This window comes from Haliotis rufescens, unplaced genomic scaffold (assembly GCF_023055435.1).
Source record: "Haliotis rufescens isolate VD_foot unplaced genomic scaffold, xgHalRufe1.0.p SCAF_2, whole genome shotgun sequence".
NCBI classification, from domain to species: domain Eukaryota; kingdom Metazoa; phylum Mollusca; class Gastropoda; order Lepetellida; family Haliotidae; genus Haliotis; species Haliotis rufescens.
This window is the reverse complement of record NW_025963890.1, coordinates 55,213,847-55,239,958: the sequence shown is the minus strand read 5'-3', so window position 1 is coordinate 55,239,958 and position 26,112 is coordinate 55,213,847. Positions and strand designations below refer to the sequence as shown.

Below are 26,112 nucleotides of genomic sequence, written 5' to 3'. Positions count from 1 at the left end.
ATGTCGCCGGGCCTGACTACCAGATCCATGCTAGTCGGCTCTTACAGCAGGCATTGGTCACTGGGGACCACGCTACCCCGGAGTCCCAGCTTGAACATGGAGTCATGTATATATGTAAGTATTTATTGTTCAGCTTCATTAGGCCGGTGAACTGCCACAGCATTCCACGTTTATGTTCCAGGACTTCATCTGCTAATAATACATGTTCAGCAACACAGGGCCCAAGCACAATACTTTACACGGGACAAGAAACATGAAATTATGGATAATGTGCGGCGGTGACAAGAAGTAATAATATAGACACGATCACTGTTCACTAGTCACAAGCCACGTCACCATACTATTTGCAGGGATGGTGCAAATACGGTTAAACTCAGTGAAATATGTCTGTCACGTGGAACAATTAAAAAATCAAATTTTGATGTTATGAGCAAAGCAGAGATCCAATCTAGATTGCAGTATACCGGATACCTTCCGCAAGTTTGGAAAGGGGTGTGGTGAGCTCGCCCCTTCCTTTGAGTGAGTGAGTGAGTATGGTTTTACGCCGCTTTTAGCAGGGAGCAGAGTCACCGGACAAGGAGCAGAGAGTCACCGGACAGGGAGCAGAGGGTCCCCGGACAGGGAGCAGAGTCACCGGACAGGGAGCAGAGCCACCGGACAGGGAGCAGAGTCACCGGACAGGGAGCAGAGGGTCGCCGGACAGGGAGCAGAGTCACCGGACAGGGAGCAGAGGGTCGCCGGACAGGGAGCAGAGTCACCGGACAGGGAGCAGAGTCACCGGACAAGGAGCAGAGAGTCACCGGACAGGGAGCAGAGTCACCGGACAGGGAGCAGAGAGTCACCGGACAGGGAGCAGAGTCACCGGACAATGAGCAGAGAGTCACCGGACAGGGAGCAGAGGGTCCCCGGACAGGGAGCAGAGTCACCGGACAGGGAGCAGAGTCACCCGACAGGGAGCAGAGGGTCGCCGGACAGGGAGCAGAGTCACCGGACAGGGAGCAGAGAGTCACCACACAGGGAGCAGAGAGTCGCCGGACAGGGAGCAGAGGGTCACCGGACAGGGAGCAGAGTCACATGACAGGGAGCAGAGAGTCGCCGGTCAGGAAGCAGAGAGTCACCGGACAGGGAGTAGAGAGTCGCCGGTCAGGGAGGAGATGGTCGCCGGACAGGGAGCAGAGTGTCGCCGGACAGGGAGCAGAGTCACCGGACAGGGAGCAGAGTCACCGGACAGGGAGCAGAGGGTCGCCGGACAGGGAGCAGAGTGTCGCCGGACAGGGAGCAGAGTCACCGGACAGGGAGCAGAGGGTCACCGGACAGGGAGCAGAGTCACATGACAGGAAGCAGAGAGTCACCGGACAGGGAGTAGAGAGTCGCCGGTCAGGGAGGAGAGAGTCACCAGACAAGGAGCAGAGAGTCGCCGGTCAGGGAGCAGAGAGTCGCCGATCAGGGAGCAGTGGGTCGTCGGTCAGGGAGCAGAGGGTCGCCGGACAGGGAGCAGAGAGTCGCCGGACAGGGAGCAGAGGGTCACCGGACAGGGAGCAGAGTCACATGACAGGGAGCAGAGAGTCGCCGGTCAGGAAGCAGAGAGTCACCGGACAGGGAGTAGAGAGTCGCCGGTCAGGGAGGAGATGGTCGCCGGACAGGGAGCAGAGTGTCGCCGGACAGGGAGCAGAGTCACCGGACAGGGAGCAGAGTCACCGGACAGGGAGCAGAGGGTCGCCGGACAGGGAGCAGAGTGTCGCCGGACAGGGAGCAGAGTCACCGGACAGGGAGCAGAGGGTCACCGGACAGGGAGCAGAGTCACATGACAGGAAGCAGAGAGTCACCGGACAGGGAGTAGAGAGTCGCCGGTCAGGGAGGAGAGAGTCACCAGACAAGGAGCAGAGAGTCGCCGGTCAGGGAGCAGAGAGTCGCCGATCAGGGAGCAGTGGGTCGTCGGTCAGGGAGCAGAGGGTCTCCGGACAGGGAGCAGAGAGTCGCCGGTCAGGGAGCAGAGAGTCACCACACAGGGAGCAGAGAGTCACCACACAGGGAACAGAGGGTCACCGGACAGGGAGCCGAGGCTCGCCGTGTACCCGTCCGGGTTGATGAGCATGATGATCACCACTGTGGAAAATGAAACTTAATTGTAGATGCAAAATAAAGCCTAACTCGGGATCACTGAACCTTATCCTACATGGGGGCTAATACCGTGATTTACAAATTGTACGTCTTGAAAAAAAGCAACAAGAAATTGAATATTACCCTGCACGTCCACGTATGTTCTCCTACAAGAGTAAACATGCACTTTCCAATCGAATCATTCGCCTTTTTGGGGCTACATCAACATTTCTTAAATTCAACCAATCAAACAAACCTATAAAAAAATAAACCTCCTTGTACACTGAAATTTTCAATGAAACATATCAGGCAGCTGAGTAAGTCAAAATGTAGTCACATCGCATTTGATCAGCAAAAAAGTGACGAGTGATACAATAATGTTTAATCAACTTATATGATAAGAACCAAGTAAAAGTAAAATAACTAGTAACATATCACATATTAGGATTTAAAACAACCATGAAATCAGTAAAGTTCAGTATTAAAAAACGACACAATACACGAGTCGGGCTAAAGTTCACCAGCGTCTTATATCAGGCAACCACGCTGGGACTTGCGGTGCCTCTGCTACCGGTGTGGCTCATGTCAAGTTGGCAACACCGCAGTTATAACACGGAATATAGGGCCAGCCAGCAAAACTCTGTATACCTCATGTACACATTATTCAATACTATGTGAATACATATGGTTAATGGGGTGAGTGAGTGAGTATGGTTTTACGCCGCTTTTAGCAATATTCCAGCAATATCACGGCGGGGGACACCAGAAATGGTCTTCACACATTGTACCAATGTCGGGAATCGAACCCGGGTCTTCGGCGTGACGAGCGAACGCTTTAACCACTGGGCTACCCGACCGCCCCTATGGTGAATGGTTTCCACCCAATGGCAGATTCAAGGGGGATACAGGGGGCGCGTCCCTCAGTTTCAGACATGCTACGTGTTAACTATAGTTAACTACAACTTCCTTCCGTGGCAAAAGATAACATTTTAGAACACTCCATTAATCACAGTCTTGTGCCGTCGTTGACATTTATAATTTTCAACACATTGACATTTTACTTGTTGAACATAAGTACTTATATTTAGGTAAAGCCGATTCGCAGGTTGATATCACTGAGGTTTTTTTTTACAAAAACAATGTATAGGAAGCTCCTGTACACATATACAAGGTCAACGCCAAAGAATAGTCAGTCTCGATTATCTGAGACAGATTCCATTGGAAGTGAAAGGCAAATTAGTTTTATGAAAGTTTTATGAATGCATCATTAAAGATTCGCGAACAGGGAAAGCATGTTTGCTTGTTTTTTAAATATCGTTCACTATAAATAGAGCGGATCTGACTGTATCATAAACTTGTGTTTATGAATCACTGTGAAATAGTGATGACACCAGGTTCGCAAAACTATCGCACTTGGTCCATGATGACAAATGAAGGTCCCCAGGTGCATTTTGTACGGAGGAGGTGATACAGAAACACTTGGATGAAGCATCTCTATTGTTAGTTCTTCGCTGTGATGAGACAACCTCTTGTAGCATATCAATCCAAAGATGACGTCTCAGTGAACTGTTTAATAACATCCAGAAACGATTTTGCATCCTTTTGCTTGCTTTCTCCTTTAGTGTCCAACCTTCGGTAAAACAAAATATATATCAACATTTTGCCATATTTACTTTGGGAAAATAAGGAACTACAACTACGTCGATTCGTCTTAAATCTGATCAGCTGTATTCAATAAAGTTAACACAGACACACATAGAAATAACGAACTTGACGTCCTCAAATTACATGCATATTCTATAATTTAACCCTGACAATATTGGTCAAACATGTACTTGACCCAAATACGAAAATAATTAAGAACGAGTAATACAAATTAAATGACATTTTATCTATCTATCTCGTACCATTTCTTTGTCAGGAGAATTATCGATTCCTTGGTTTCGTTCAGATCCAATTGTTGAAGTGCTTTTAACAAGACGCAAAGGCCCTCGTGGGAAAACCGTTCTTTCTGTCGGACTTTACAAAGCAGCTGCAAAGACAGATCGCATCTCGCAATCATAAGGTCAGAATATAACAGGAATATGTACTTGCATAATGAAATACAAAACAAATCTTTACAAGGCCATCCCAAATGAATCGCTTGTTTTAGGGATTTGTATCCTGAAAATACTTGAAATTAGAGGGGAAGAAATGTATAAATATTCCTTTGTAATGACAACATATAATACTATTATACCTATTACAGTATTGTCTTGTGCACATTACATACCTATCATTCGGGTGTTGAAGTCTTTAAAGAGAATGTTATCGTTTCGCTTGAGGGGAAGTTATAATATTATTGCTTGAGCGACTGACAGAACCAACATTGTGAATATGTTTATGTGGATATGGTAACGTGACCAACTGTGAGAGGAGGTAATGAGTATGATGTTTATTAGTCTGATGTTTGTAACGAACTGTGTCTAGACGCTGATTAAACACATCGAATAACCTAGGTCATCGGAAGATTGTAAAGCCGTATTAAAACAATAGGAGTGAGTGAGTATGGTTTTACGCCGCTTTTAGCAATATTCCAGCAATATAACGGCGGGGGGCACCAGAAATGGGCTTCACACATTGTGGCCATGTCGGGAATCGAACCCGGGTCTTCGGCGTGAAGAGCGAACGCTTTAACCACAAGGCTACCCGACCGCCCCAAAACAATAGAAGATGAAGGGTTGAATTAAGCTCGGGTTTATGATTTTGGAATCGTGTAAGGGGGCGACAATAGACTATTAACACGTTACCAATGGTCGTAAACAATCTACAAACCAATTGTATAAAAAGGCGGATACACCGACTCAACTTCTTATCCTTTATTATAAACTATAGACTGCATTAATCAGCTGGATATAACATATTTGGAGAAATAATTATTGATACTATTTGTCTATTTCCCTGCAATATAACAGACAAAACGTGAATAGTCTCCCCTTTTCCTAACCATTCACACACTGTGTTTACTGAAACAGGTTAGTATTTTTTATCAAGTACACGTACGGTAAACAGCTGGAGCTGCGGACCACAAGGATGTGGTTCCGACAAGTCACGACGTTCTTGTTTTGTGAGGCCGCATGCAATGCCAAGGAACACGCAATCAACGCCAAAATATTGGAGAATGTCGATAAGAAACACATCTGACATTGGCTCTGCTGCATCTATGTATACATTGTGAGAGGGGGTTAAAACTGGTTTACAGTCACATATTTTAGCATTAAGACAACGGAAAGTCACATGAATTCCATCAATCTTCTCAGCAACTGCTACATTGCACACATAATCATTCATAGCTACGAACATGCGTCTGAAACATCAGACATTGTAGCATTGGCAAGTGAGCGAACGTTTTGAGTAAGCTCTTGTTGGTTTGTTGGTTGGTTGGTTTGTTGTTTTACGCCGCACTCAGCAATATTCCAGCTATTTGACGACGTTCTGTAAATAATCGAGTCTGGACCAAACAATCCAGTGATTGATATCTTGTACATCGGTCCACGCAATTGGGATCGATGACATGCATCAACCAAGTCAGCAAGCCTGACCACCGTACTCTCCTTGGCGGACCTTTGCAAAGTAGCATCTATTACTGACGTGGGTCAACCCAAGCAATAACAAATAACCCTAACAAAAATACAAGTGGATCTAATATGTTTTGTCTGTTTGTTGTTTAACGCCGCACTCGGCAATATTCCAGCTATATGACGGCGGTCTCTAAATAATCGAGTGTGGACCAGACAATCCAGTGACCTTAAGGGTTTGGGGGAGTAACTAACTAACATATTTAAAAATATATTTTAAAGTTCTAGGGATGCCAGGAGGATTATGCGAAACGTGTGCATACTTGATGCACCACTTATAAGCGACAGCCAAGGACGACAGCATGTAAGTTGTTTATCAGACATTATGAAGATGCAGCTAGATTTGCATTAAGCAATCCAATATCAATACTGGTTTTGTACACCCGTGAAGATCCGGGTTAGAATCGGTCTCCAGCAACCCTTGCTTTTAAGAGGCGACTAAAGGAATCGGATCGTCAGGCTCGCTGAGTTGGTTGATACATGTCATCGTTTCCCATTTGCGTAGATCGATGCTCATGATGTTTGGGTCCAGACTCGATTATTTACAGACGTTCGTCATATTGCTGGAATATTACAAAGTGCGGCGTTAAACAGCAAACAAGCAAGTATTGTAGCGGTATAGGTGTACAGTGAGAGTGTTTGCTGGTTTACGCCGCAGTCAGCAATATTCCAGTTATGTCATGGTGGCCTGAAGTAATCGAGTCAGGGCCAGACAGACTAGTTGTTGATGGCATCAGCAATAACACAAAGTCAAACGAGATACATATTATGAGCATCTGATCCTCGAATACGACTGCTCTTACAACAAGTATTGGGTACAAGTCGGACGTTTTCAGGCCTTGAATTCAAACATATAAGAAAAAAATATGTATATATTACCATTGACGCTGCCAATGTGCTCTAACTTCAAATTCTGCGCCTCTAGCCATTGACCAAACGGCTTATTCCTAAAGGCCCCGGAGTTCAAGCTGTGACAGAAGGATGTCAGATTTTATTTCTGTTTTCATCCTCAACCCTTAATAAAAACACCATTCCCACACTTCTAGACTGAATATTTGTATATGACATGCACTGGCATTAAATGGTTTGAGGAATGATATCGATACATAATAGTAATATTGGATATATTGAAACGTCTTCTCCAACCATAACTATTCATTTAAACAAAGTTTGTTCAGATCACACAAGGCGTTATCCTATACTTGATTCCACGGAAATCAAAACATCAGCTCCCGGGTAAAAATAGCATACATTTTAATATTGGAGTTAACCACAAACGTTAACAGAACGTTACTTGGCTGAAAACAGCCGCATACACACTGCAAACTTATTTATAATAAGGTAAGGTCCAAACATAACTGTGATTCCCGAGCCAAATACACCACCGTCAAATACTCATTTCTTGTTTGTTTCATTTTAGCCACCATTAAACATGGTGGTATACTTTCTCATCCACGGCATTTTATATGATTACGTATCAACATAATATCACAAGTAACTCAATATCTATAATTTACACGTATACTAATTTTTATTATTTTCTTGATCATTTCTTTTTTATGCATGTCAAGAACCATCAAAATGTAAGAAAAATCGAGCACTTAATATTTGGGTATTTTTACCCCAAAAGCAACAGATGCATTAATTACATTAATCTTTTTCCAACATGAAACACACACATATATACACTCTTAAAACAAAAGTAGGATAAACAAGAGTCATCAGAAAGATGACATATCCCCCCGGCAGCTGTCTGTAAAGTAACCACTAGTAAATGTGCAATTCTCTATGTAATGGTGTGAGGTGGCATTACAAGAACAGTTGAATACAGTTGAAGTAGCATACATTGTTTACCCACTGAATGGTTTTCGAATTCTGGCCCGGAAACGAACCTGTTCCCCAATGGAGTCTAGGTCCAACTTCTTTCCATAAAAATTGTAAAAAATAAAAATTCGTAAAAAGAAAAAAATATCAAAAGGCACCACTTCAGTATGTGCCTGATAGCTTTGCCAAGTTTCGATCAAATACACTGATTGGTTTTCGAATCCTGCCCCGGAAACGAACCCCATCCCCAATTGAGTCTATGTCCAACTTCATTCCATAAAAATTTAAAAAAATATAAATTAAAAAAATACCAAAATATCAAAAGGCACCACTTCAGTATGTGCCTGATAGCTTTGCAAAGTTTCGATCAAATACACTGTCGTACAGTATTGTCGTGTGTTGGCAATATGACAATTGTAAGGGGAGGCATAGCACGTGGCCGTCGAGCATGGAGATGGGCTGTTTGTATATGGTTTCTGAATGTCTGATCCGTTACTCGTACTCCAGTAGCCTGATGAAAGTTTGCAGCAATTTGATTCGCCGTTGGAGCTCTATTTCGTAGAGCCTGGTTTCGGGTCAATCGTTCCTGTACTCTTGTCGTTGACCTGGAACCTCGATCGTCAACAATTTGGGTTCCTTAGTCCCTGTTCCATAGTCTTCTAATACCAGAGTGTGAAACATTGAACGTATTGGCCACTCAAGCTGATTTCCGCAATTGCCCGTTTCATACACAATCAACGAATGGAATGAAGTAAATCACAACTTTATGATAAGCAAGCATTATAGTTTTCAGAGATTAATCCACCCTACGCACGTGTGTGGTGCTACCGCATCGGGGTGTGAGTGAGTGAGTGAGTGAGTGAGTATGGAGTTTCGCCGCTTTTAGCAATATTCCAGCAATATCACGGCGGGGGACACCAGAAATGGGCTTCACATATTGTATCATAAAGTGATTGACGCCATGAGCATCGATCTACGCAATTGGGATACGGTGCCATGCATCAACCAAGTCAGCGAGTCTGACCACTCGATCCCGTTCGTCGCCTCTTACGACAAGCATGGGTTGTTCACGCACCCAAACCTCATCTTCTTACTCATCTTCTTATACTTGGTATTACCATTATAGTTCATGATTCCCTACTTTTGTTAAGAGTATATTTTGGCATTAACACACCACTGTCCGCCATGATTTGTGAAGAAAAATACTGAACACCCCGTCTCAATACATCGTAAAGATGACACATTACGGCAATTTCCCTTTTCATGTTTCTATGGTATTCAAGACACTGGTAAGAGGTAAATGTAAAACTACAATGATCAAGCAGTTCCATGGGGAATTTAATACTTTGCAATATACTTTGCAAAAAATGACAAAAACCTCGGCTTTTTCTCATTTGGTAAGAATACACGTATAGTTATTAAAAACTAAAACAGGATGTTTAGCCGAACCAAACCAAAGATTATTTATCACCCTGATTAGATGAGAAATTTCATTGTAACTTAGTGTGCATGTTGAAATGTAAAATGAGTCACCATTTCTGCAGATGATTCACGACGAACTGGGCCGCAGATTTGCATTCAGCCCTTATCAGTGCCTTGATAAGATCTGTCAGTCCATAGTCATTTTTCCCAGCGTGACCTAAGAGCCAGTCGTGGAACATCTGAGAGCAAAAAAAAATAACATGGTACTTTTTTAAATCAACAGGGAGTTACAAATACCCATGATTCTATTTTATATTTCAACAACAATGGTTTCTTTAGGAACTGTCCACATCTGACGAGAAAGTAAAAATTATGACACGTATGTTTAAGAAAAGAGTTTGGTCTGAGTTCAACCAACAATGATTTAATGATAAGAGTGGCAAACAGACAAAATGTGAAGATAGTACACCAGCACAGTCATGGAGTCGCTTGACTTAGTCCAGTATCAATCACTAAAATGACACAACGGGCTATTGTAAGTTGGAAGCCTTCAGTACAAAAAGGAATGCAAACCTGTTTGCTTCTGGAGAGAGAACTAAACTGTGGATTGGCTACAAAATCCATCAGCTTTGCAAGCGGGACACCAGCGTATATCCACACCTTCCACCACGACTCAAATATTTCATTCAGTAGAGTGTCCATCAGCGTATCTCTGATAAAATCTGTTAATTGACCATTTCATAATCAATAATTAAATTATACTTACATAAAGTAATAGAATGCTTTCCAGCCAACTAATATATCACCCAACTCGAATACGTTTTCAACGTGGATTTAGAACACGATGATTTCAAAGTATCAGCCGCGAGTTGATGCGTTTCAAAGTAAGGTCCAGATATGACAAAATGTGACTGTGATAACAACGCATTTCTAAGGACATGATGCTAGTGGTTATATTTGTAAAACTTGAGGCGAAATTATTTGGAGAAAATTACTGTTTTAAATCGCAGAGTCCCCTCTTCCACCTAATATTATCAAATGGCCCTTCCTTAAGTATCGGACTGGATGCACGTTTAACCCTTTCACCATATCTCATACGAGAAACGTCATGCACAAAACTTTTAAGATTAAAAATCTTTAGTCAAGGGTTAGAATTACAAACTACCCAGACCGTCAAATGTACTTGCCTTCCACATCCTCATAGCCATGTCCGTTGGATGCAGTCGTATCCAAAGCAGTTTTCTGTACAACAGTCCTGCTATTCTCAGAATAGACCTCCTCATCTAGTTCAAAAGGAAGATACGTTTTCATATTTCCCTTTCCGTCCATGATGGCTATAGCTGCAAGGGGGGAGTACTTTTTATTCAAGATTTCAAGATGCATTGATTGAAAAGGAGCCATGCCAGGTTGATAGATGAGTTTTAGCTCTGAAATGTCATATAATGACTGTGCATTGCCACAGATACCGATATGGTATGTACTATTCGCCGTGGCACGGAACTCACTACTGACTCTGAGACAGGAGTAACCCTTATTCAGCCAGGTGTCCGATCTTTTCTTGAAGTCTTTTCTGTGGCAGCATGCAACGACTACATCATGAGCTGATGATTCAAGCCTCTTGCCCCATGCAGCAAATAATACAGCATATTTAACTCCCCTTCCGCGATGTAGTCTAGTTTGCTTCTTCACACTTTGTCTTGGCGCATTCTTTCTGTATTCACCAAGTACATTCCTACAAACAAAGACTACATTAAAGAAACCTTCAAACAATTTACTATAATAATTTGTTGTAAACACCCTGCTTACATAGCCTTTACAATATGCTTAAAATAGCTTTCATTAATATGGTTCGAATACATCAATAATACGAAATTAGCGAAATATCTCTCCTTTGTAAAACAGGACCAAATTTCGGCCATAACCATCACATTATCTCCTTGTATGTTTAAATTATAAAAGACAGAATAAGAGTTATTGTCATCACTGGTAAAAATGGTGTGTGGAGAATGTTGCAACGTTGTCATTGACTGATATCACTGTATCAAGGATTGTCCAACTTGTTGCTTCTTCTTCCTCACAAACTTCTTCACTTTCATCTTGTCCAGGTCTGGACAAAACGAGTAATTGCCCTTCACCAGTATACTTTTCCGGAAGAGGTAGAGTCACGGTGATGTCTTCTTGTGGCTGGTCTCCCGATGTGTGGCTAATGTCATAAAATGGTGACAGCGATATTATGGCCTCAAGGTCGTTTCCGTTATATTCAATGTCCACAGCCTTCATTGATAGACAAAAAAAATATTTTTCAAAATAAATAAATGCGACAAAAACATTTCTCTAATCATAAGAATGAGACCATGATATGAGTACATTTACGATTCCGACTATATCATAAAGCATGGGTTTATTAATTATTATTAAAAAGTGATGATGCCAGGTGTTCGCAGAAAGTAAGCGTATCCCGCCACACTGATGGCACCTGTCACAAAGCACATGCAAAGGAAAGTCAATTGGTCACCTAAAAATAGGGAATGGCCTTTGATATCATTTTTTTACTGATGCGTCAAATTTGGAAATGTCCTCCATGTGTCTCCAATAAAACGTTTTGAAAGCTTTACCGAGGCCTTTCATGTTGTTGATCAAATAACCTTTGAACAAGTCTTTAAAATCTTCGTAAGAAAAATTTGTTCAATGTTACCTCAAAAGTTGTAACTTGTAGACACCAAAGGCTGGAACTTAAAGGGTTGGTTGGTTGGTTTGTTGTTTAACGCCGCACTCAGCAATATTCCAGCTATATGACGGCGGTCTGTAAATAGTCAAGTCTGGACCAGACAATCCAGTTATTGATATCATGAGCATCGATACACGTATTTGGGATCGATGACATGCATCAACCAAGTCAACGAGCCTGACCACCTGATCCCGTTAGTCGCCTTTTACGACAAGCATAGTCGCCTTTTACGGCAAGGGAAAGTTAGCCATTGGCCATCCTCCCTGTCATACAGTCTTGTGGAAAGCTTGTTTTGCCACTCTGAATCTCTATGCAAATATCTAAATATGAAACAGATGAGGCGGTTTCACTGGTCTCTTTTTATTTCTAGTGGTGGGAAAACCACTGGAAGGTAATAATTGGCTATTTGACCAACAATTTCGATTCATATGCTTAAAGAAACAGATTGGCAAGGTGAGCACTAGTGATGTATGTAACAGATGCCAAATATGGATTGATGTTTGACCATGCAAATGAAAATTATTTGCTCCCAACACAACTTTTGGTACCATATTATTACACCTGGATTGGACCTAGTAGGTTACCTTAAGGCACATGCTTCCTGGACATTCGAATGCGTTCTTCGGAATGACTATTTTTACCCTTTCATCTAGTGCGTACACAAGCGTGCACCCATCAACTGGTACTTCTATCCGTGTTTCTTCGGCCTGGTGCACAATACAAACCATCCACGTGATCCGACACTGATCTGAGATGTTGCTTCCCAGCGTTGCTGAAATACAGCGACCGAATCAAGAATCATGTTTGGAAGATACAATGAGAAACATTTCCAGTAGACAGCTCATCACTGGGAATGATTCGTTTGTTTGGTTTTTGTTTATGGCCACACTCAGCAATATTCCATCTTTTTTAAGGCTGTAAGAAATGGAGTCTTGATCATATAGTTCAGTGATTGACATTATGAACATCGATCTACGGAACTCGGATTCGATAATATGCATCAACCAAGTCAGCGTGCATGGGTTGCTGAAGATCAGTTCTAAACCGTATCTTCTCGGGGTACTGGAATTATAATGTTAACTGTCTAATATGCTGTGATAATGTTTAGAGGAATAACAAATATGCGGGTTCAGTACGTTTTTATATCAACTGAAAATGTGATATGTTCATTATTGTACGCTGTAAACTGTTAATTTTTACATTTACCTCCTCTGGTATGAACAATGTTTCAACCAGCGCCTCCTCCTGTGTATGTCCGAATGTTGCATATTTTAAAACAAGCTCAGCATACCGACCAGGTCCATCTTGTAAATGGAAGACTATTGTTAAACCAATAGTGGTAGTGGATATGCACCATTCGACGAGGTCTCCCCAAAATGCTTCATTCATCTTTGCAACTTGTCCGTGGGGATTATCTTCTGGCTCAGAGTAAGATAGTCGTAAGAAGGTCTTTGGAGCTCCTACTCTTGTTGTCATGTCTAAACTTACTTTCATGTTTCTGAGAACCTTCTTTTTACAGTTCCTTGTCTCAACATATGTTGTGTTCCTGTAAAAGACATCATTGCCAATCGTCGTGAAAGGAACACCAATTGTATATCTTATTTTAAGCACATATCTTGCACATTAACAGCTGTAGTTCTAAACTGAACTGGAACACTTCATACGGCCATGTGCACTATTTCAGGTCTCAGACGTTTACCACGAGCATGGATATGCTGGGTTTCTGGCGTGCCAAAGGGACGTGTCTTTTCAGTCCAGCAAATACTAGTAGATGTTGGTGTAAACTTGTGTTAACACTCAGTGGCGATGAATAGGAAAACATAGCGGACATAAAACGCTTCCTTCAACTCGAATAATTTGATTTATGGGGTGGAACAAAAACTTGAAGCTAGTTACCTTGTATTCCGTTTGATAGGACACATGGCATCTCGTGGCATGAAGTTAAGCACCTTTACTATTTCTGACATGCTTACCATTCAATATCGTTGGATGTATGCTATCAATATACCTGTAATCACCAGGTAGGGTGATCAATCCCTGTTCTGCGAAATCGTTTACAATAGCGGAGAGCTCCTGTGCAAATATTCCATCATCTTCATCAGGTGTAGAAACAGCTAACCTGAAATATATATTATCCTGCAAATGTGTTCCTGACTATAAAACAGAGAAATATCATAGAGAATGTCTGGCTAATAAAATGTAAGGTTCGTAATTTCTTATACGGTGAGTCACCTGCTCTCAAACCTGAAGACTTGTCCATTCTCCTTTTGTACTGGATTCCAAAGTTCCATAAAATCCTTACAAAGAGATATACATTGTTGGATCCAGCAAATGTACCACCAAATCCATGTCTCAAAGAGAAACCATAATGCTTAATACAACCAATGAGGGATTTTCTTTACAGCCACAGAATGTATTTGAGACAAGTGGAATTAATGCCAAGCCGAGGATTTGCCTGAATGATTCCGATCTCAGTAAAGAACATTGTTCATTTGATTTTTCAACTTGATACACCACTTTCTCACTCGATAACAAACGAGAAAACTTTATTCCCTGATCCATGGAGCATTTGCTACTAAACTTGGTTACCATACAAATAGTTATATACCTATGTCCATCTTCAGAGGTTCGGGACAATTTGTCAAAAATGAAAGCAAATGTCATCTGAAGTTTGCTGATAAAAATTTGTAAAACGCTGGACTTAGTCATTGATAAGATCAAAATGAAAATTTATAATACAATCAGGACAAATAGTAGGCATCCCCGTTGGTACCAGCTGTGCTCTCCGTCTTGCTGAGCTGTTTTGTTTGAAACATAAATCTGAATTTCTGCTCAGACTGGCAAAATCTTTAACTTCAGATACATGTATATCGATGATCTGATATAGTTCGAAAACTGTCAGACATCTATTTCCCTTTCACTGACTTACCCTGATGAACAAGAAACAAAATAAAACCTAATGACATCGACTCATTTGTTTCATTATTAGATCTATGTATAGAGATTAAGAGCTACAAAAATACTATCCAAGGATAGTCAAGGGGGGATGTCTTCAACTTTCAAATAGTCAATATGTCAAGCAATATTCCTGTAGCTGCTGCTTTTGGTGTCTATATTTCACAACTTTTGAGTTAAAATCGAACATGCTTTTCTTCGACGATTTCAAAGAGCGCAATACGGCTCTTGCTCAAAAGTTGTTGCACCATTTTCACACATTTACACTTACCAGCGCTTGATGCTCTCAACAAGGCAGCGTTTGGCGTTATTCTGTTGGACATTAGCGAGGGCGATGAGGAACTTCCTTATAAAGGCTGCCTTATCTCTTTGTCTTTCACAACATTGGTACAACATCTGAAAATCAAGTTTAACATAATCATCCCACCTGCGTGGTGGTAGAGCTTTTGCCTGTAACGACGAGGTAATTGCAGCTGTCAAGGCCTATAGTTGCACGAAGAAGAAGACTTCTATAAGGTCTATTAGAAACATACTTATCTGCCCTTGATTCGCATGCGCATAGCGGTAGATTTTTAGGCGATTATAACTTCCGGCGCGTACACGCTTCAGGTGCTTGCAACAATTGCCTGTTTTCACTGATGGAACAGCACAGACAAGGGTGTTGATTGAAGCATTGTTATCTTCATACCATCTTCTTATCTTGAATATTTATCTTGTTTTGCAAATATTGTTTCTAAACAAATGAATAGTAATACGGACTTATAAAGTCAAATAAAACACTTTCATGTGAAAAAATGTATTGCTTCACACTATATATACTGTCCCTGGCTGTGTACATTTGCAATTGTTTAACTAGTTTATATTATAGCTGTACCTAAGGTTATATTTAAATAAACTATATGTCTGTTTGCCTGGTAAAATTACAGCTTCAAACAACAAAATGGTCCAGTACACAGCTACTTCCATGCCACTTCTACTAAATAAATATAATGAATATAAATGAATAAAGAAAGTAACAAGGTATTCAACTAATGATGTTGTTTGAGCAGTTTGCAGGCACCTCCCATCACAAAAGGAAACAAAAAATTGAAAATTAAATTATCAACATGTTCGTCATCACTTTCAGTTTAAGTAAGGATGTAACCACCATGTTGACGTAAAACCATAATTCATTCTTTCTTATACATTTCCCTACACGGACCTTTCCCCACATTGAATACATAATATATTTATTTTACAATTTTGTTTACAATTTGTCAAACTATAATACTATGAACAGTCGCAAGTGCTACTGTAATTGGATCAAAAACCATATCATCCCGATTATCAGACCATAGCTCAATTTTCACTGCAGAGGCCAAAGCAATATTAACAGCTTTGGAATATATTAGAAAACAGTCCATCTGTAAAGGATTCATCATCTTTTCTGATTCGTTATCTTGTCTACAGGCAATAAAATCGAGCTCTTCAAGTCATCCATTTATTTTAAGTATTTTAGAACTATACAATGATCTTTCAACTGGCCAGTACGACATCGTCTTTTGTTGGTTACCCAGCCATGTTGGTATCACTGGTAACACAATGGCTGATGCTGCTGCAAAAGCAGCTCTCAACAAATCTGTGACACCACTTCTTCTTCCCTACAGTGACTATAAACCTGTTATCCGTTCTTACTTCAGAGATCTTATGCAGAAGAAGTGGGACACCCAAGTGGGTATAAATAAATTACATGCAATAAAACCAAATATCGGTTATACCTACTTTGGTTGTCAGTCCAGATTTGATGAGGTCATTATGCGACGATGTCGTATTGGCCATTCACGATATACTCATGAATGTATACTGAAAGGTGAGGATCCTCCATTCTGTATCCCTTGTGATGAAAGATTCACTGTCAAGCATGTCTTGCTTGACCGTGTTGATTTTTCCATCACAAGGGATAAATATTTCAAAGTGTTATCAATAACGGATCTTTTTAATCAAATAAATGCGCCTTTAATCATCGGTTTTTTAAAAGAAATAGAATTAATTAATAATTTTTGATGTACAAAGATATATATTTTATAAATTGGTAGTATATGATTATTAACTGAGATTTAAGTGGCTATATCCTCGAAGGGGGTTGAAGTAGCGTAAAATTATTGTCCCCCTGAGAGGATATGTAAGCCCACATAAATCAAAGTAATTTTATATCTGCCAGTGTTATAATCGTAGAATATTTGTTTGTTTTAAATCTCCGGATAAACCCTGCCAATGGTCACCAGTGACTAAAGGGATGGTGTAAATCCTGCTGGGGTCCATGCAGGTAGCAAAGGTACTGTAAGTCCCAGTGGTCCCCAGTATGGTGACCTCACTTTAGTTGCTGGTGATATATGGCCCAATTTTATCTGTTGTAATGTTATGAATTGTCATATTTTATGTTTATGTACTAGTTTTAAACATATACCTGTGATAATCTAGTTGTTTTACTGTCCTTCGTCGACAGAATTTTATACAGTTTACATATATCAAATTTTGTCTCGTCACGATATGGCTGTAATATAGCCGATGTGACGTTAAATATTAACTCACTCACTCACTATAATACTATGAATATAAATGCCCATCGTCACTGGAGAAGTTCACTAAAATGTCAGCAGCTGGAACTTGTCACAGATAAACACGGATTCTAGCCAAGTCTGGTCGTCTTTGACATAGCATGCATGAACTGGTTGGGTGACGTCCCACAGAGAAAGAAAGGTTTAAAAATCGTGAAGACATATCCCATCTCAATGGTGTTCACAATTATTCACTGTCAATTTCCTCTAATAATAAACTGTTAACTTTGGTATCCCTTGGCACCAACACTCAGTGTGTCATGGCGGTCTGTATTCATTTCAAATATCCTGTTATAATTAGTGGTATATGTTAGAAAAACGCATTCTGAAAAGATATCCCCCACAAAATTCTTATAAAAACAAAACAAAAGTGGGAACTACACAGTTTCGCCCTGAGACACAGATTTGCTCCTTCACACGATAACATTTTCATTTTGGTTATATAATTATGTATCATTTTTACAGTTCATTATTGATCTGCACCCCCTGTGTTCTAAGAAATGTTTATTACCATTAGCCATGGTGGGTAGCCTAAAGAATATAGACAAATGTATTTCCCCACCGTGATAGTGTATCTATCTTATCGTGTAACATCTTGACTACATTCTTCACCACATTTTGGTTTGTTGCCAGCTGATATCGTATCCAGGATGGTCATAAAATTGTCATTTTTGTACATTAATCCAACCTTATGTAAACATATATATATATATATATATATATATATATATATATATATATATATATATATATGTAAACTCAATACGGGTCATCTAATAATAATAAACATGAAAAATCGATGTAAAGAATAAAGTGGTTGTTATTTATGGAGTTATTTATAGTGTCACGTATTCATCATCTGGGTGACGCGCAAGATGGCCGACGAGTAAGACGTGCACTGAGAGCTCCGGAAAGAACATGGTATCAATATTCTAAACGTCTTCACATGGTATTAACTCAAAATCGCAATACGAACTAACAGTTGGTATATTTACTTCAATACCCCAACACAACGAACAACACGGCGCCGGAGACCACTGATCGATCATCACAAGTCTGCCTACACCTGGACTAAAGAATAGTTTCCGCTACAGTTACCAACTATAGGTGTTACTGTTGGGACTTGGACGTGAACAGATGCGTCCGTGTTTAAGAAATACTTACTGCGCAGAAACTTTGTAAGGATCATGATTCTTTATCTGACGTTACAGTCAGTAGAGACAAGTGTTTCAATAATAGGTGAACATTTTTTTTAAAACCATCGCAATAAAATGGTAAAACAATCTTCGACAAAACGGATGCACATTGATCATTGGCCAAGTGTGCGAAAGTACTCACCACAAACATTCTGTATTCTGTATCAGTAGCAGCTGTGTCATCCCTTATGCGTTTCATCTCTGCGTCACTTAAACCAAGTTGTTCAAATAACGAGTTGTCAAGTGACATTTCCTTAACCACGCCGCCAAAGAAGCTGCTGACAACTTGCTCAGTGTTATCTGCAATTGCAAGAACGTATATCGTCACAGGAACCAAATAATTAAGGTTGTTTCATTCTTGACACCTGTTGGTTGTATACTGCTATCAATTCAATACATCAAAAGAATGCCATGTACCCTAACGCAATCAGCATTTAGAATTATTCTAGGAGGTGGGGCGGCCGGGTAGCCTAGTGGTTAAAGCGTTCGCTCGTCACGCCGAAGACCCGGGTTCAATTCCCGACATGGGTACAATGTGTGAAGCCCATTTCTGGTGTCATCCGCCGTGATATTGCTGGAATATTGCTAAAAGCGGCATAAAACCATACTCACTCTAGGAGGTAAGTAATTCACTTTCTGCCAGGGATAGTTCGACACACAATGCAGTTTATGTACATGTGTCCTTTTACTTTCAAGGTTCGTCATTTCCATAACATCACAACACCGTCATATATTAGTATCTGGAATGTTGATGGGTGCAGCGTAATACACCAAAAAACAAGCATTACTATTACACCTACATAACAGTTGTGTCACGTACTGGAGCTTACTCGTAGATGCAGTCATATATTTTGATATGATTAACAAGACAGCCGCTTATCACTTTACAAACGGTATTGATACATATTTTCTGGATAAATATTGAAAGACTAGTTTGCAACCTTGTTTCATAGTTGGCTGCAATGAATACAATATTTATCGTGTATACGATTTCTTCAAAGCAGAGTTTAATATAATACAGCCACTTCTCACTTTGCTAGCGGTATTGATGGTAAAATGCTTTCTGGATAAATATTGAAACATGTAGCTACGTGTAATTTTCAACCACAATGGATGTTACATTTAATAACGTACGACATTGTTGCAATACACAAGGCAGTTAAATATCTTTCACGGGACATTATTTATGTATCCCGGGGAGGTTTTAAATTTCGTTTTTATTTGAATAGCAGGAAGTACATATCCCTGTAAGAACTTTACAAGGGTTAAAATCGTCCACAAAAAGTATCAGACCATTTCATCCAATACTACATAATTGAGGAAACTTTCAGAAACTTCGGGGGCACGGGGGTCCAGTCGTCTAAGGCGCAGAGCTGCAGCCCTCGGGCACGCCAGAACCCAATGATTGTGGGTTCGAATCCCGGTTCGCCCCGATTATGTTTCTAGGTTTATCAGCTCCATACCCGTGCTCGTGGGTTTCACCGAAGCTGTAAACGTCTGAGACCTGCATCACTTGGGCTTTCCTCCCACATTAAGCTGACACGCCGCGATATAACTGGAATGCTGTATATATAAATATATATATATATATATATATATATATATATATATATATATATATATATATATATATATATATGTCATATGCACACTTATCTTACTTTCTTGATGCGAAGCAGCTTCAATCCTGAGAGACGCCTCCATGCCTGCTGTCAACGGAAGAGGTAGCTCCGTCACAAGACGCGACATCTGATCGCCTTCTGCATAAATGTTAATGCGCCCTAATGGTGCTGCATCGATGGATTGTGATACTTCAACAAGAATGCTCTGATAACTTGTTTCTCCTGGCAACAGTTCAAGATGGTCATTATATTCTTCAGGAAACTTTAACAGTCCCTTTACCTGAAAACGATAGCTTTGCCTCTCCTGCGAAGCAAACTGCCCACTCACAGCCAGAGTGACGAATGATTTACTTTTCCAATCGTCTAGACAAAGATAAATTTCATTTGGTTCTAGGCATCCTACGATAACTTCCCACCGATTGGGCCCAGTTACCTTCCCAACAACAAAGAACTTCACAAAACAGTTCTTCATTTTTGTTGACATGAGTTCATCGTCTTTTCTTCGGCTTTGCTTGTGCATAACTGAAAGATAATGTATTATTGTATTATTGAATACAATCTGAACCAGGAAACGTTCAGTTTATCCTGCAAGGTGGTATTGGGCAGGCTGACACTCGTAACACGATTCAATGTCCCATTTGGTGTTAGCTGCTGTTATATGCTTAAATCTAGCTGAATATCAAAGCGTCCTATTTTTGACAACAGTATTACCTCATGTATTGATACCATTCACAAGCAGTTCCAATGTCACTATTCTGAATGCTTAAAGAGAAAATTAAAAGAGAGTGTATCTGTCCTTTCCCTCAGTCTGGCAATGGGCGATCTTTTTCAATTTATCTTCCCTTCACTAACCCGCTAGGTGCGCTAACCCGGACGGTCCAACCTTAACTGACGCCGCATGTGGTATGCGCGATACGAGCACTACATGTTACTATGACGCCTATAGACAGTTAACTAGTATAAGCTTCACCTCTGTCGGCAACGTCACGCTTGTGTGTGGACAGCATATTCTTTTCGCTTAAACAATGATTTATCTATTGCCATGTCCGGAAATAAATGTTCCTTGAATTAATGATACATCAGGGATGACCACGACTGAATGTATTGTATAGTTATCCACTAGATAGGCGTTCGAAGCGATGCGGTGAGATCAGCTGATCGTTCATCCCAGGTCGCTTTGTTGACGTTTTGCAATCGGTACTGAAAGCGTTGCCCTTGATGTATGAATATGAAAATTAAGTAGATTTTGTTTACGTTCCTATATCTATGTTGTAGCATCGCCGAGCAGGCTACATCATATGCATACATTTCAGTATGTACAACGACATGTGACAAATGTGAAGCTCACATGCAACGTTGCCCGTAGCCTCAATGTTGTGAATATTGACAGCAACACATGTAGGCCTAAGCATTTGTCAGATATATAACAGAGAGCAATGAGAAATGTTTTCAAGAAATTGTAAGAGTAACAGGCACTGTAAAATTACGTCATCAACTAGATATCATGATTCAATGTTCAAAATAAAAAAAATGGAAATCACTGTTTTGATATTTAAGGGTTAATTGGTGCATGTTGAAAACAAGGATTTTATGTATATGAATGGTGGCTGTTTGTTGCCAAATACAACCATGATTATATTTCAATATGATCAATGAAAGATATATATTATTTTGGCCTTTTTTTAATTTTACAAAGTAAAAAATAAATAAATTCAGACACAGAGGACCCTACATACTAGTTAAAATACATATTCAAGAGTATTTGTACCAACTACAATTTTTATAAAATAAAACAATATATTCATACTAATTGCCAATCTCTATAATGTAATTGTATTAACAATGCAGTGTCTACATCCAGTTTGCATTGACAATAATCATATGATTGTGACACAGATAAAGCTGATTCTTTACTTCATTAGGCCTTGCTTTTTATGTTTCCTTGTTCTAAACGGATTCCTGAGTTTCAAATGCCAACATAAAAAAATTATTAATGTTTTTCTTTTTTCTCTTCACACCAAAAGATATCTGCATTGCACAATGACTCTTATGATTCTATTTAATATCTTGGCACACTTGTGCATGTGTACTAGTATTTGATTACACATGCATGACTTTTTAGCTCTCATCTGTTTCTGAACTGAATATCATATATGCTAATAAATAAAGATAAGTAACATAACAAAGGGACTGGTATTCTTTCAGGTTAGGAGAATCAATCAATTCATTGTGGAAACAATTTTAATTTCTTACATAAGATACTTTGATCTTGATAAGATCATAATAGGTCCAAATTAAATTGAGGAGATTAAATTATGCAGTCTTATTCATTTCAGCCAGTCTGTCTAAAATCCGGTCCTATTTTTCAGGCAATAATAAATGAATGAAAATTTAAGAAAAAATATACCTTACCTGAGTGAATCAGTCAATATGCATATTAACTGAAATTTACAGTAAAAAAACATATTGGGCCTGACTGTAACATATGTAAGTATAATCTGTTATATGCAAAAAACAAATAACATAAATATATCCATTTATCTACATGAATTGACTGTGGGGTTCAATTTGCATTTATTTAACCATCAGAAGATTTGATGATAAACTTTCATATTCATATTTTCATATAAAATTCATATTTGCTATATGATAATAATATCTAGAAAATATACTTTATACTGAGGTGTCTTGAAGTACTGTTGAATGAAAATCAGGATACGTAGATACAGCAGGATAGTGTGTGGGTTTGTATGGGAAATAATTTGTCAACAATAAAATAAATGTTATGTTACTAAAACAAGAAGATAAAACTATGATTTAGATCTATTTATGCATCATACACATTTTGTGGGGTAGTCAGTATGATTTGTTGTTTGTTGGGACACATCTCTGTAATTAACTACTATTTTAAGAGCATGAGTATCAGAATTCTGTAAGAAATGATGATCAATGAATTAACACCTGTAATGACTCAGAACACTTAATGGTGGGACACATGTTATAAGGGGCAGAATAATATAGGTAAATCTCTTATTTCATTGTATGATGACTGGTATGTATATTGCAACTGAGTAACTGAGTGCTTAATCGATGCATGGTAGATGATCATTTGGCCTATTTCTAAAAAAAAAATATATAAATTTAAATATTCAGATGCAACTTTAATTTTGATATAAAAAGTAACATTAAAAATCAGATGTTTTATTATTTTGAACGTTATTTCTTCTAAAATATTTGTAAAGGCACGGATGTATACTTACTATATAGATCATTGGTAAAGGCCTGTCAAAGATGTCTGTGTGCTGCAAATGTTGGCGTATCACTAATTTTATTAAATTGAAGTCCGTGGTAGTATTTGTTGAGATTTGAATGCTTGAATTGTTGTGGGAAATAACACAAAGGCTGATAAATAAAATGAGTTTGCATTATTTCATCGATGCAATTATATGTTAGCCCAGACTGACAGAATGCCTCGCTGTTTTCTGACGTAGAAAATAAACGTGAGAATGTACCATTTTTCATGACGTTTTTCCCGCTATATTCCAAAGTGACAATTCATCTTGTAGTTGAAGACTCAACAAATGTTGATATTATAAACTAACAATCACTACAAAATATGTGCTAGTTAAAAATATTCAGTTGTAAACGACCGTTTTTGAACGAAGGTGCAACAGGATAACTCTTTAGCTTGGCTCCGTCTCTACATGTCAGTAGTTGTCGCAGCGCGCATTGATCCGCCCATTTCAAGTTAGAATCCCGGTTCGCCCAGATTATGTTTCTAGGTTTGTCAGCACCATACCCGTGCTCCTGGGTTTCACCGAAGTGGTCTGAGACATGCATCACTTCGGGCTTTCCTCCCACATTAAGCTGACACGCCGTGATATAACTGGAATACTGTCAAAAGCGGCGTTAAACCCAACCCACTCACTCACTCACTCACTAAATGCAAAACAAAACGGATCATATGACATTGTGTTTTGTCCTACTACTTTTGTCGTCGTGGCCGCCATGTTAATAATTAGTTTCTAATCTATTGAACAAATTCAGCTGCCTTCTCTGGTAATAACAAGCATGTGAAGTCTTGTAGTTTCTGAGAAGATTATGTTTACAGTGCGACGAAATGCACCTTACGAGAACTTAGCAGCAAAAGGAGTAAAAGGAACTATACATTTCACTTATTATGTGTTTGAATTTCAATTGAAAATATCTAATTTAGCGATATTACATCCAAACTTTTAACTGTACTGGCTCTAAACTAGCACTCAAAGAATAGTTCTACATGGTTTGTTTTTTTATAATATAATTTGATTTAAAAGTTTGAAAAAATATTTATGAACAATTGCGCATTATACACATCTGCTAGTGGGTAGTTTAGACATGTCATCTTTGAAAATCAACAAATTTGTTTTTTGCGGCACAAATTTACAACATTTCAAACATGGTAGGGGTCATGTGGTTGCAAATTCATTTCTTACTCCATTCTCCAATGAACGAATTTATTTTTACACAAACTGACCTAGCCACAGATGATTTATTACAAACTGTTGCAGGAAAGAGTGTTGGATATATAATCAAAATCAAATTTTAAACAGCTCTTTCATATTTCAATTAGATAATAAAACTCGGTAAAACAAACAAACATGGCAGTGACGGCCATAAATATCTTTTTTGATAATGTGGCTGCCGAGTTTTATCATCCAAAACTGGCTCCCAAAGGAGATATCGCTTGGATGAGATCAAGCGATATCTACACTGTAGATATCACTGCAATGAAATGACATCACAATGCTTTGGAGACCATTGTGACGTCACTTGTTACCATGACGTCACAATCAAATGACATCACTAATGGCTCTGCTACTGAAGCTGTTTGCAGTACTTTTTACACTGAAAACACTGCTCATTACTGTCTACAAATTGAAAAAGTTGAAAAAAGATGTTGGATGGTAAATAAAATCTCACCCTCGTGTCTTTTGATATCAAATATATCAGCACTCGTTGATAAAAGTGGCAAAAATCCTCGGCAAGCCTCGGAATTTTTCCACTTTTATCAACTCGTGTTGATATATTTGATATCAAAAGACACTCGGATGAGATTCTTTATGTATCATCATGAGCATGGAGGCACAACATCATTGGTCTAGTGGATTCAGGGGATACGACATTCAAGGTACCAGACAATGCATTTTAAGTGATTTAATGTCATGGTAAATGTGCAAAAGTCCAAGTGCTTAAACATATTTTGAAAAACAGAACACTTATGTTGAGTTCCACGACACATTCCAAATGTCATTACATATTGAACAAAACAAAACGTTTCAGTTTTCAGTATGGTCGAAATAAAAAGTTCAAATAAAAGTCAAAATTTAAAATTTCGCTAAAAACGGAACAGATAGGTTGAGACCCACTACTAACCAGATATGTACGAAATGTCATTCCAGTTAGAACAAAAATGGCTGAGTAATAGCTGTAAGTAGGGCGTTCAATATGGCTGCCGTATTCTAACGCCTTGGACAGTTTGGTATGTTTGATGGGACAAGAATGTCAAGTTTAAGCTTCATTGGTCACGTGGTCTTTGGAGATGCTCACTTCACCTTCAGTCAGGTGTGCGATACAAATCCATGCCAGGTACTTAAAACTAAAATTTTCAAAACGAAGAACTCATTATTTAAAAAATGAGGTATTTTGTGTAGGTTCAGCAATTATCGTAACATATTATGCACTTTTTATAGAATAAATGTGTTTCAAAAGGACTAGTTAGCTGCAAAATTTATATAAATCCTACCTGTTAAAATGACCGTCAACCCACTTAGGTACACAGCATGATCGACAAGAATGGGTTGTTATAAACAGACAACGAGTTGGTAATCGTGATATCCAAAACAGTTTATTTTAGATCTTGTCAGATGGGTTTGAACGTTCCTTTGCGTTATGCGCTTACAACTATATTTCTTATGTTAACTGAAGCAATACAAATCTCAGCATGAGGTATAAGTGGTGTGTGATAGACGTGGGGTTATCTCAGCCTAGACTATTAGTCTGCTGTTTGCC

At 39.3% G+C, this 26,112-nt stretch overlaps 3 protein-coding genes across 3 annotated transcripts; 1 reads left to right on the top strand and 2 right to left on the bottom strand.

Annotated features, from left to right (window-relative positions):
* LOC124143097 (neurofilament heavy polypeptide-like) lies at positions 1–2,088 on the top strand. Its single transcript, XM_048399376.1, has 2 exons — positions 1–114; positions 622–2,088. The coding sequence occupies exons 1-2, from the start codon at positions 1–3 to the stop codon at positions 2,086–2,088; spliced, it is 1,581 nt and encodes a 526-aa protein (XP_048255333.1).
* LOC124140980 lies at positions 576–11,234 on the bottom strand. The gene is made up of 8 exons (XM_046508833.2): positions 10,948–11,234; positions 10,151–10,695; positions 9,537–9,685; positions 9,075–9,202; positions 6,597–6,685; positions 5,143–5,300; positions 4,008–4,132; positions 576–3,730 (listed from the first exon to the last, which is right to left on the bottom strand). The coding sequence occupies exons 2-8, from the start codon at positions 10,362–10,364 to the stop codon at positions 3,640–3,642; spliced, it is 954 nt and encodes a 317-aa protein (XP_046364789.2). The 5' UTR covers positions 10,365–10,695; positions 10,948–11,234; the 3' UTR covers positions 576–3,639.
* Positions 11,102–25,875, bottom strand: LOC124140971. The gene is made up of 8 exons (XM_048400166.1): positions 25,847–25,875; positions 20,101–20,583; positions 18,582–18,739; positions 14,918–15,042; positions 13,700–13,810; positions 12,898–13,237; positions 12,276–12,463; positions 11,102–11,237 (listed from the first exon to the last, which is right to left on the bottom strand). The coding sequence occupies exons 2-7, from the start codon at positions 20,579–20,581 to the stop codon at positions 12,380–12,382; spliced, it is 1,299 nt and encodes a 432-aa protein (XP_048256123.1). The 5' UTR covers positions 20,582–20,583; positions 25,847–25,875; the 3' UTR covers positions 11,102–11,237; positions 12,276–12,379.
* Between the last annotated feature and the right edge of the window lie 237 nt (positions 25,876–26,112).

Coding starts and splice junctions, on each gene's coding strand:
- LOC124140971 (XM_048400166.1), bottom strand. CDS start 20,581: ATGCACAAGCAAAGCCGAAGAAAAGACGATGAACTCATGTCAACAAAA. Junction 13,811..14,917: donor GTTGAGAGCATCAAGCGCTG/GTAAGTGTAAAT, acceptor TATATATTTCAG/GTTAGCTGTTTCTACACCTG. Junction 12,464..12,897: donor CATTGTTCATACCAGAGGAG/GTAAATGTAAAA, acceptor GCTGTATTTCAG/CAACGCTGGGAAGCAACATC.
- LOC124143097 (XM_048399376.1), top strand. CDS start 1: ATGTCGCCGGGCCTGACTACCAGATCCATGCTAGTCGGCTCTTACAGC. Junction 115..621: donor ACATGGAGTCATGTATATAT/GTAAGTATTTAT, acceptor GTCCCCGGACAG/GGAGCAGAGTCACCGGACAG.
- LOC124140980 (XM_046508833.2), bottom strand. CDS start 10,364: ATGGCTCCTTTTCAATCAATGCATCTTGAAATCTTGAATAAAAAGTAC. Junction 6,686..9,074: donor GTGAATCATCTGCAGAAATG/GTGACTCATTTT, acceptor CTTCTGTCACAG/CTTGAACTCCGGGGCCTTTA. Junction 4,133..5,142: donor CGCAGCTCCAGCTGTTTACC/GTACGTGTACTT, acceptor CTGTCTTTGCAG/CTGCTTTGTAAAGTCCGACA.